The sequence below is a fragment of the Erythranthe guttata genome, chromosome 8 (genome assembly GCF_056151865.1).
Source record: "Erythranthe guttata isolate IM_541 chromosome 8, IM_541, whole genome shotgun sequence".
NCBI classification, from domain to species: Eukaryota; Viridiplantae; Streptophyta; class Magnoliopsida; order Lamiales; family Phrymaceae; genus Erythranthe; species Erythranthe guttata.
This window is the reverse complement of record NC_142540.1, coordinates 8235995-8248659: the sequence shown is the minus strand read 5'-3', so window position 1 is coordinate 8248659 and position 12665 is coordinate 8235995. Positions and strand designations below refer to the sequence as shown.

Here is a 12665-nt window from a genome sequence, read left to right as displayed (position 1 = left end):
TTACATGCCTATGTGAGGCGAATGTAAGTAAATGACTAATGCGATGGGCCTACGTGAGGCAAAGGTAAATAACTACTGGTGGAGCGAGAAAGAAAAAAAAAATTGACTTGATAAAAATTGTTCTAAGTGATTGTACTACACTTGTTCTTCTTCTTCCACGTCTTGCTTGTACTCGTTCGTTTTGCTGCGTTGATGGTAAAATGAATTCCTTTGGCGTTTCTATGCCTGTCAAATATAATTGAGAAAAAAGAATTTTGTCTAAGCATTTGTATTGAAGACTTAGTAATTGAAGCTGAGGGGATGCGTATTGCCGATCTACATACCATGCTATGGGGATGTATTTTCTTCCTCGCACTTCGAGATATAAAATCAACTCGTGAGTTGCTGCGAGTTACTATGCGATCATGCCTGCTAGTGGAATTATTTTTTCACGTTAGTAGGAGTAAATAAGATCATCCGTGTGTTGAATGCTAGTGGAAGTATAGTTACCCTTGGCGATGTGGTATGGAGTGTTCTCGCTCTTTGTGCCGTTGCTTGAGTAATATGCATCCTCTTTTAATGGAGCTCAATCTGTAATAAGATGGTGGGATGTGATGAGGAATTGCTGGTGAAAATAAATTTACTAGCCCCCCAGTTGAGGTGGGATGTTAACGCACCTGGTTATGTAGTAGAAAAATTTCTAACCATCTAGGAACAGCTTACAAGACGAGTTACGTGGAAGGTCGTGGAGCCTGCAGATGCGACAATTTGTAAGTAACTTTCATATAGAAGGGGTATGGATGGTGACCTTAACCGATCTGAAGTAAGGTAGATGTATACCTTAAGCGTAGAACTGTTTGAGGTTCCCTATATTCCATGTTCTGGGTATAGGGTGTCCATCAATGTTCTCGAGGCGATATGCTCCAGTGTTGACCACCTTTGTGATTTTATACGGTCCTTCCCACTTTGGGTCGAGCTTACCGATGGGGTGAGAGGCTTCAGCTTTTCGGAGGACTAAATCTCCGACTTGAAAGGAGCGAGGGCGGACCTTTGAGTTATATGCCTTGGCCATGCGTGATTTATACATCTGTTGTCGGATGTATGCAATCTCACGTAACTCATCTACAAGGTCTAGGCTTCCTCGCATAGCTTCTTCATTAGCTGCTGGATCATAGTTGGTGATTCTCCAAGATGGTTCACCTATTTCAACGGGTGCTATAGCTACTGTTCCGAAAGCTAGATTGAAAGGCGACTCTCCGGTTGCTGCGCGTGGGGTTGTGCGATAAGCCCATAGGGCGTTAGGCAATTCTTCCACCCATTTTCCTTTGGCACTTCCCAGCCTTGTCTTAAGGTGTTGGAGGATGGTGCGATTTGTAACTTCCGTCTGGCCGTTAGCTTGTGGATTTGCTACCGATGTGAAGAACTGCTTGATGTCCAAGTTGATGCACCAATTTTTTACTTTGTCACCGCAAAATTGGGTTCCATTATCCGAGATGATGGAACGCGGGATTCCGAAGCGGCACACGATGTTCTTCCATAGAAATTGGATGACTTCTTCTTCTCGGATGCGTGCTAAGGGTTCAGCTTCCACCCATTTGGTGAAGTAGTCGACTGCTACAATGAGGTATTTGCGTCCTCCTGTGGCGGGCGGGAATGGTCCAACTAAATCCATCCCCCATTGGGCGAAAGGGATGGGGCTGTCAATTGGTTGCATTAACGCCGCTGGCAGGTGAGTGATATTTGCATGCTCTTGGCAGGGTTTACACTTCCGGACTAACTTCTTCGCATCTTCATGCATCGTTGGCCAATAGTAGCCTTGCCTCAGTAGTTTGAGAGCTAAAGTTCTCCCGCTTAAATGATTTCCGCAGATGCCTTCGTGTACTTCTCTGAGTACGTAATCCGCTGTGGTCGGGTTGAGGCACTTGAGGTAAGGGAATGAGAACCCTCGTTTGTATAACTCTTCTCCCACTATGACGAAGCGAGCGGCTCTCGTTTTTAACTTTCGTCCTTCGGTGGAATTCGCTGGAAGTTCTCCCTTCTTGAGATACTTCAGGATTGGAGTGAACCAGCATGGTTCATCCTCCTCGGTGTATTGTACTTCAGTGGGTGAAGTTATCTCTGGCTGAGGTGAGGTGAGGAGCGTCACCTTCCGACTTCCGATGCTAGCCATGGAGCTTCCAAGCCTAGCTAGTTTGTCAGCATGGACGTTATTGGAGCGAGGTACTTGTCTTATCTCGTAGCTCTCGAATTTAGATAAGAGAGTGTGCGCGAGAGCTAAGTATTTGGCCATGGTGTCTTCTTTGGCCTCGTACACTCCGAGTACTTGGTTAACGACGAGCTGAGAGTCGCTTTGGATTAGGAGCTTGCGCGCTCCGGCTGCTCGGGCGAGGCGGATTCCCGCTATCAATGCTTCGTATTCAGCAACGTTGTTTGAGGCTGTGAATTCGAATCGCTGCGCATATTCGAATTCGTCTCCGTCGGGATTTGTTAGGACGATACCCGCTCCACCTCATGTGGCAGTGGAAGACCCATCAACGTTTATTGACCAAGTAGGTAGAGAAGTGCTTTCTTCTACACCGGTCATTTCGACTAAAAAATCAGCCAATATTTGCGCTTTGATAGCTGGGCGGGGTTTGAACTCCACTCCATATTCGCTTAGCTCTATCGCCCATTTTGCTAATCGTCCGGATGTTTCGGGACTTCTTAGTATTTGCTTCAGGGGATAATTTGTGAGAACCACCACTTGATGTGACTGGAAGTACGGTCGAAGCTTCCGAGCTGCGTTGATGAGGGCGAGAGCGAGTTTCTCCATGTTGGTGTAGCGTTGTTCGGCTCCTTGGAGTGCGCGACTTATGTAGTATATGGGTTGATGGCCCTTTTCCCCATCTCGGATGAGGACTGCGCTGACGGTATTAGCTGAGGTAGCTAGGTATAGTAGGAGGGTGTCTCCGGGCTGAGGTTTTGTGAGCAGGGGTGGGGATGCTAAGTATGACTTTAACTCTGTGAAGGCCTTTTGACATGCCTCATCCCACTCGAATTTTCTTCCTCCCCTTAAAATCTTGAAAAAGGGGAGAGCCTTGTCCGCTGACCTTGAAATGAATCTGTTAAGGGATGCTAGACAGCCGTTGAGCTGTTGAACTTTCTTGATCGACGTCGGCGGAGCCATGGAGGTGATTGCTTCGATTTTCGCGGGGTTAGCTTCGATTCCTCGCTGCGAAATCATATATCCCAAAAATTTACCTCCCCGAACTCCGAATGAACATTTGAGGGGGTTGAGCTTCATCTTATATTTTCGCAGGGTGGCGAAACACTGATCCAGATCCGTTAGGTGGTCCGAGACCTTAACACTTTTGACGAGCATGTCGTCGATGTACACCTCCATATTTTTACCAATCTGATCTGCGAACATCTTGTTCACTAGACGCTGGTAGGTGGCTCCTGCGTTTTTTAATCCGAAGGGCATGACTTGATAGCAGTAGATGCCTTGGTCAGTGATGAAACTAGCTCTCTCTTGATCTTCTGGCGCAAGTAAGATCTGGTTGTACCCTTGGTATGCGTCGAGGAAGCTGAGGAGCTCGCATCCCGAGGTCGAATCGATGAGTTGATCGATCCTAGGTAGAGGAAAAGGGTCCTTAGGACAAGCTTTGTTGAGGTCGGTGAAGTCTACGCATAGTCTCCACTTGCCACCTGGTTTTGGAACGAGTACTACGTTCGACAGCCATTCAGGATACTGGACTGGTCGTATGTGGCCCGCTTCAAGGAGTTTCGCCACTTCCGCTTTGATATGCTTGTTGCGCTCAGGACCAAATGTCCTTTTCCTCTGTTTGACTGGCTTCATCCTCTTGTCGACGTTAAGCCGATGTAGGGCTACCTGTGGGGGAATGCCTGACAAATCTTGGGCTTTCCATGCGAACACATCTCCATTGTGTCGCAGGAAGTTGATTAGCTGCTGCTCTGTCTTAGGATCTAAATCGGATCCGATGCGTAGGAGTTTGGAATTATCTCCAGGTGTGAGCTCTATGAGCTTAAGCTCTTCGACAGCCGCTAGCTTGATACTATCGTCTGGTACACTGATGAGGATTTCTTTATTGTCCTCAATGATCGCATTGACCCACTTCCGTTTGTCGGATTTTTGGGTATCGTCTCCCTTTCCGGGTGGTTTAGGCTTCTTTGAGGGTTCTCGTAGGGCCCTTGCATAGCATTCTCGGGCGAGACGTCTATCTCCAAGTACTTCCCCCATTCCATAGGGAGTAGGGAACTTCCACTTCTGATGATAGGAGGAAGGCACTGACTTGAATGTGTGGATGGCTGGCCTCCCCAGAATGATGTTGTAGGGTGATGGTCTGTCGACGACGAGGAACTTGATTAGTTTCGTGATTCGACAGGGGTCTTCCCCTAAAGAGACGGGCAGTTCTACTTCTCCCATGGATAAAATGCCTTCTCCTGTGAATCCTTTCAGGGGTGTGGAGACGGGATTAAATCGGGCATTATCTATGCCTAGCTGCTTAAAAGCGTGGAGGTACATGATGTCAGCTGAGCTTCCACCGTCCACTAATATCTTCTTGACCAAGAAGTTGGCCACCGTTGTTGTTACTACCAATGCATCGACATGGTCTTCATCTGAACCTTCGAGGTCAGAGGAGTTGAAGACTATGCTGGGATCAGGTCTTCGTATTTGATATATGCGTTCGGATGGAGAAGCGCGTTCTTGATTCATGCGCGCTGATCGAGCGAGGGTGCGTCTTGCGTTTTGTGAATCGCCTCCCGCCGGTCCTCCGGAGATAAAGGAAATGATTCCCCGGGTGGGCTGGTTATCATTGTTATCTAGGTCACGTCGATGACCCCCATCTTCTCGTCTTTGTTGTTGATCTCGATTGTTATCTCGGCGTGGGGGATCATCACGGCGTTTATTTCGCGGCTTATCGATGTATTCGCCTAAATGGCCTTGTTTGATCAGCCTCTCGATCGCCATTTTGAGTTGTGCACATTCCTCCGTAGTATGCCCTCTGTCCTTGTGGAATCGACAATAACGATCCGACTTTTCTCGCTTTGCGTTTGGCTGCATAGGACGTGGAGGCTCTGCTAAACCTTTCTGCTCTATCACGTGAAGGATTTCCGTGAGGCGAGTGTTTAGCGGAGTGAACCTATTGTAGGAGGAAGAGGGTTGGCTTTGAGGTGGAAGTGGTGGACGTCGATCGTCGCGTCTCCTATTGTCCTGACGGTCATCTTCTCTTTTTCTTTTAGGAGGAGCATGGGTAGAGGCTTCCTCTATCCGGACGTATTTTTCGGCTCGATTTAGTAATTCCTCTAGGTTGCATGGGGGTCTTCCGGCAATAGATTCCTTGAATCTACCCGGTTTCAAATTCTGCTGCATAATCCCGGAGAGCATGTCTTGCCCCACACTGGGGACTTCATGGACGGCTTCTACGAAACGCTTAATGTAGTTGCGGAGCGTTTCGTTATCTCTTTGTACTACTGAGAAAAGATGAGCTGGGGTCTTGGCATATTGTTTGTTGATGGCGAATTGGTTGGTGAACCGGGTTGACAGTCGAGCGAAGGTGTCAATCGACCCTATGGGTAGGGAGTTGAACCAGTTCATCGCTCTCTTGGAGAGAGTGGTACGGAACATTTTGCACATAGCAGCATCCGTCGGGCCATATAAATCCGCCATGGCACTGAATTTCTCTATATGTTCTTGTGGGTCGGTGGTCCCTTCAAATTGAGGTAACCCCGAGATCTTCACTCCTTGAGGTAATACCTCGTTGAGAATGTCTATGGTGAAAGGACTGCGTCTTGTTGGGAGAGGCATTCTTTCACCCATTTGATTATTTGGTTGAAGGAAAAGATTTTGGCGAGACATTCTGCTGTTTACCTCGCCTTCTCCCTCATTAAAGAGAGGGACTCTCTGTGGTGACGCATTCCCCCTTGGGGGTGAGCGTTGACGCTGCTGTCTGGGCTGTGCCCCTCGGTGGTTGGTAGATAACTGCACTCGGGATCGTGGATCCGAAGTAGAGGAGGAGACACTTATTTGATTCGGTATTGGCTGTGGGGCCACGGGTGGCGCTACAGGTGGAGCTGGCGCTGGTATCGCATTGGGAGCGTTTGCTCCCATCGTGGCGATATATTGAGTTACGGCCTCCGTGGCAGCGCGAGTAGAAGCTTCCGCTATCATACGTTGGAGCGCGTCCTCGGTTATTTGAACCGTTCGAGGAGCAGGGAGTGGTGGATCGGCGAGTGGTGGGTCCCGAGGGGGGATCACCTGAACCTCGCGAGGTGGATCTGCAGCACGTGGAGGAGCTGGCTCCGCGGCACGTGGAGGAAGTGGCTCCGTGGCGCGTGGAGGAGGTGGTATGCCAGATCCTCCACGGACGGGAAGGTTATTAGCCGTGTCATTTTCTCTCCGAGCTGACGCCTCAGGAGGATCTTGTTGGCTACGTGATCTGGTTTGCATCGTTCCCACAGACGGCGCCAAAATGATGATGCTAAAGTTTAGCTCACCTAGGATAGTATAGAAAACGAGCTGGGAGAGCAAAGCTGATCAGTAGCTAGTCAACTCGATGTTCCTGAGGTCCCTACAAAACAAGTACACGTGAACTAAGCCGGGGGTTGATCCGGCGGAAACCCCTCCGACGCTCAAGTCAGATGTATGGATCGTAGAGAGAGTAGAGAGAATAAAACTTGAGGTGAATTGTCAATAATGAGAACGTACCTTTTCAAATGAATAAAATATCTATTTATATATCGTTGAATGGGTTGGGCTTACTTTGTTGGGCCCAAGCCTTATTTTGAAGGAGCTTGGGCTTTCGTGTAATGGGCCTAATTGGTATATAAATTTGAGGGCCCATTGGGCCGGCCCATTTAGGTATATCACTCAATTAAACTTTAATTTAGTTTGGAGAACTTAATTATTGAAATCTCTTCACAATTTTAAATTGTATACATATTTTAAAATTTTAAAAGAGTTCGTATATTTTAACAATTTAATGCAACATAGGAGAAATTTAAACTCTTTGATATCTTTATTTTGTTTTTATGAAAAAACATTTATACCTAGTTTATAAGATTGTTTATACGGATTTTTGTGCATAAGTTTTTAATCAAACATCTTTATTATTCTAGGTTTAGGGGTTATATCTATTTCACCAATAAGCACATCCCTTTAATATTTATTATAAATAAAAGAAAAATTCATGTATATGACAAAATTACCCCCAACCCTTTGCACAAAATTATTAATTGTATCCTCAATTTAATCAAATTTGACCATAAAAATTCAATTTTGATTTCTTTTTTTTTCAAAAACATTTTTTTTCAAAGAACATTTTTTTGCTGCCGGATTCCGGTGTTGACCGGCGGTTTTCGATTTTTTTTTTTTTTTTTGGTATGTTTTTTCCGCCGCCGGATTCCGGCGTTTTTTTTTTTTTTTTTTTTTTTTGTGGTCTGTTTTTTCCGCCATCGGATTCCTGAGTTGACCGCCGGTCTCTAGAGTTGACTTTTTTTATTGTTTTTTTTTTACGTCTACCGCTAAATGTTGACTGTAATTGTGCTGCATTAACGGTAATTATACGGTAAATCAACGTAATTATACTGTCACTGACAGTACATTAACGTAATTGTAGTGCCGTTGACAATACATTGATGTAATTGTACTGTCGTTGACAGTAAATTAACGTAATATTTTTTTTTTATTTGTTTACAAGTCAACGTAATTATATTACTGCTGTTGACAATAAAATAACTGTAAACACAATAATATTAGAGTCAACCACATCAATATTATTATTTTGTTTGGTTTTTTTTTTTTTTTTGAGTTATTCACAGAGTAATGAAATAATATTAATGTCTATTATTGTACTATTACTGTAAACACAATAATATTACTGTGGTTGTCGGTAATATTACTGTTGTTATAGTAATATTATTGTCAACCATATCAATATTATTATTTTGTTTGGGTTTTTTGTTTTGTTTCAGTTATTCACGGAGTAACGTAATAATATTACTGTCTATTATTGTAATATTACTGCGGTTGACGGTAATTTTACTGTTGTTATAGTAATATTACTGTCACTCACAGTAATATTAATGCTTTTGACTTTTTATTATGTTTACATTTGTTGAATAGTCAACGTAGTAATATTACTCTATTACACAATAATAATGAGTTTTGTTGTGTTAATATTACTGTGCTAGAGATTAATATAGCAATATTACTGTGTTAAATTGTATTATAGTTAATTTTACTGTGTTTAACAGTAATATAGTTAATATTACTGTCAATCACAGCAATATTGCTATTTAGACGGAAAAAAAATGTTATAGAATGAAAGGAAAAAAAAAGTCGAAAAAAAAAGTCAACGCCGGAGACCGGCGGCGGTCAACGGCAGTTGACCGACCGGAAAAAAATTTCAGAAAAAGAAAAGTTTAAAAAAGTCAACGCCGGAATCTGGCCAGACAAAAAAAAATCAGAAAAAAAATTAGTTTTCTGAAAAAAAAAATCAAAATAAAAAAAAAAAAATCAACGCCGGAATCTGGCCGGACAAAAAAATTTCAAAAAAAAAAATCAAAAAATTATTAAAATGGGGGTTAATGTGATATATTTGTTTAAATCCGAGGTCAATGTATGATATTAAGTAAGTTATAGCATAATGGATGTAATTGATAAGAATTATATTATGGAGGGTATTTTAGACTGAAGACATGGGGATGGGTTTATTTGAAAAACTATTTTTTTTTTTGTGGACCAATGTGCAGTTAAGTCCATTGTCATGTCTTTTTTTGCCATTTGTCCATTAATTAATACTTCTTCCATTTCAAATAAATGTCGTTTAAGGTTAATACTTAATACACACTAATTAAGAAAGTTAATAAATAATCTTAATTTTAGGAAATAATTCATATTTGACAAAATTAACTCTTATGTGGCTTTAAATCTCTCTTTATTAGTTCATTAATTCTCTCTTTATTAGTTCATTAATCTCTCATTGGTAAAATTGAACCAAAAGAAATTGTCTTATCTTGAAATTGATGATTATTTTACTACAGAGCTCGTTTCTTGGACAAAAGTTCTTAAAGCAACAATGTTGTTAAATATTTTTTTCTTGAATGATGACAAACTACAACGGAAGTTTTTACCATATTAACAAAATTTAGGGATGGAACTGAAAGTGAAGTCAACTTCAACAAGATAAAAAAAACACTTCAAACATATTTTGTCCACTCTTCTATATATTTATGTTATTATACGCCTTTCCTTTGTCTATTACTGTAAGTATTAGTTCATTTATTCCACGATAATACTCGTTTAAATATTTTACACAAAGTATTAAAAACTCAATGAATGTGGTTTAATATTAGAAAAATATACAACTTTTAGATTAAAATACCCAGGTCCACTAATAAAAGAAAGAGAAATAATAACAGAAACAGTCTCTAAAGCTGCAAATATTGTGGAATAGAGGGAGTATTAATTCATTCCGAATCTTGTGCCAAGTTATTAGATTAAAGTTATAAATACACAGTGTCCTGAGTTGTTGCCATTTTGGGTTTGCCTCACTGGTTTCGCAAATAGTATCACCTGCCTCATTTAGGCTTCCCTCAAGGTCTATGCAGCACGAAAACGAAACAATGATACCTGAGTTGTTGCCATTTTGGGTTTGCCTCACTGGTTTCGCAAATAGTATCACCTGCCTCATTTAGGCTTCCCTCAAGGCCTATGCAGCACGAAAACGAAACAATGATACGGGGAAACGGCGGGGAAACAGCATAACCCAAAAATAAGAATACGGGAACTTGGGGAAAACGTGTGAATATTGAAATTATAGAGCTATATTTATAAGTATGCTATATAAACATATATATTCAAAATAAATTTTAGTATCAACTATCAATTTTGCAAATGGTCATTAAATCATGTAAATAATTAGGGAAGCAACAAAAATATTTAAAATTTTGTTATTCAAACATGTTTCAAACTTTTTAGGAATTGCAAAATGGCCCATAAGGTGTCCGGCAAGTGTCCTCGAGTGCCCGACACGAAACGTGTCTGAAACGCGAGAATGTTAAGAAGTTGAAGTTTCCGTGCATATTTGCATTTCTCGGAGTATTTGTACATATTTGGCGAGGCTCGACACATACAAATATGCATTACACAGAGGAACCACATGATTAATGCACAAGGCATAAGAAACCGAGAAAGCAATTTTTGGTGTTCTTTATAACCCCGAAACCCTAGAGAATAGATCCAAGAATGGTTTCTGCCGAAATATGGGCTTCAATTTAAAGAATATATTTGTTCACGGTATAGCTCAAATGCTGCAAATATCCCATTGTAAAAAAATCTTCTTAAAGGGTTCATTAATCGAACTACGTGTATAAGATTCGTCGTCATCAAAATAATATATGCCTTATAACTGAACATATACAGATATAAAATGAAATCGGGATCTTGCCTTTCTATCGGATCATGATTGATGGATGTTACAGATGGCAGCACTAATGCTTTTGCAATCAAGTTCCATTGTCTTCATCCAGTTCTCAAAATCTCCGATTTCCTGTTGACAAATAGATACACACACTATTACCGTGTTTCTATTAAAATCGAATAAAATAACAGAAACATATCGAACAAGCACAACTAGACCTAAATGTTCGTTAACTAAAATGAACTATTTTTTTCTTTATCGACGATTAAACGGTTCAATAAACGAAATACACATTGTTAATAAGTTAATAGAGAAACAAAAAACAGTAACCAACCTTGACAGCATTGTTGATAGCATGTGAAGCTGCTAGCCATTGGTCGGTCTGCTTCGAAAATCGCATAATAGTAGATGTCAGTGCTCGGATTTCCATTTCGATTCGCTTCTCGTTTATAAAGATATCTTGAACACCTCCGTTAACCGCATTCACCATCTGATCAGAGACACGCACTGCACTCTGAATAGCTTCTTTCTTCGATTTGTCTAATTCCATCATCGAAACATTTTAAGAGAGAGAAAGGGGAAAAACATAAATGCAATAAAAATCGAAAAATTACATCGAATTACCGGTGTGTTCGCGTAGCTTTGCAGAGGCGTGATTGTGATTAGTGATCATTTGAAGAAGTGAAGCTTCGAGGCTTCCAGCCTCCAACTGATGGGGTCGCTCCATTTATGAAAGCTTCATACGCAGAAAAAATAAAAAAAAATAAAAAAATAAAAAAACATGAATAAGTTTCTCTTATCAATTTTTGTGCCTAACTATTAGAGGTGGCAATTTGCTCAACTTGGACCGGTTCCGATCGGGATCTGTGTGGATTGGTTCCAAAATAAACCGAATCCAAAATCAACTTATATAAATGGATCCACTTTGATCCAAACACACCCTTTTCACACTCAAACACGCTTTTCACACACACATGCACGTACTTACACGCACTTATGACATACATACTTTTGACACATACATACACACACTCATACACATTTTGACGCACACAATCACACATTTCTTTACACACACAAACACATAAAAAAAAAAAACACAAATTCACAAATACACAAACATGATCTCTTTTCTCCCTCTCTTCTCTCTCCCTCCTCTCTCTCTCTCTAACTGACTCTCAAATTAACGGCAACACATGATACATATTATATTCATATATCAAATTCCACATTGCATTGCAATGAATATAAAGGAATCCTCAACAACCATAATTGTACAGTATCTCCTCTTCTACTTCTTGATTTTGCACTGTATTTCTAGACATGGAATCTGACCATCTAATATAGTGTATTATTTGTGTCCTTGTCAAATGGACATTTTTTTTATTAAATAGTAACTATTAGAATCAATAATTGCATTCCCTCAAAACTTAATCTTCAACATCTCTACGAACACCACAAAAGCTGAAGGAACAAAGAGATCAGAAAATGTGGAAAAAGGCATAAGGAAATAAAAGAAAAAAATATCCAACTTTTTATGTTTGTGCAATCACATAAATGGAGGGCTGATTTTGTGCCCCAAGACTACATTCTTGATTCTGAAGCTAAAGATGAATTGAGTTTACATACACAGAAGTTTGCTAAACTGTGGCGGCGACCGGCGTTGTTGGCAAAAGGGAAGAGAGGAGGCGGCGGTGCGGAATATGGCGGCCGAGGAAAGAGGGGAGAAGGAGGCAGCGGAAGTGTTGGATACGGCGGATCTGATGAAATAAAGAGGGGAAAAGGAGGTGGCGGTTATACGACGGCGTTGATGGAAGAAAGAGGGAAGAAGGCGGCGGAGGCTGAGGCGGCGGAGGCGTCGGCGACGGCGTCGGTATGGGTGGTGAGAATTGGCAAATTAGGGCTGAGTTTTTTTTAAGTTTCAGACATTTTATTTGTTGACTTTTCTTAATTCTTTTTTTAATGGGACTTTTTTTTAATTTTTAGTTTTTTTGACTTTTTAGACTTTTAGTTTCGGATTTGAAGTGGACTTTTCATAATTTAATTTGGATTTATAATTGACTTTTATGGTTTTTGAAATGGATCAATTATGATTTGAAGTCATAATTGATTGACAATTTAATACTCAGGAGTAGATTTTTGTTTTACCAAAATATCATCCAGCTAATTGTTTCTTATTATACTCTTTTCAATTCTCTACCAATTTTTTTAGACTAAAACATAATGGTAAATTAATGTATTGTACCAAAAATATTGGTAGGG

The 12665-nt window shown here is 41.0% G+C and overlaps 1 protein-coding gene across 1 annotated transcript; it reads right to left on the bottom strand.

The window, feature by feature from the left end:
* Positions 1–10307: 10307 nt before the first annotated feature.
* Positions 10308–12372, bottom strand: BLOS1 (GCN5L1 family protein). The gene is made up of 4 exons (XM_012984963.2): positions 12033–12372; positions 11028–11139; positions 10738–10943; positions 10308–10532 (listed from the first exon to the last, which is right to left on the bottom strand). Exons 2-4 carry the CDS (start codon positions 11128–11130, stop codon positions 10443–10445), a joined length of 399 nt encoding a protein of 132 aa, XP_012840417.1. The 5' UTR covers positions 11131–11139; positions 12033–12372; the 3' UTR covers positions 10308–10442.
* Between the last annotated feature and the right edge of the window lie 293 nt (positions 12373–12665).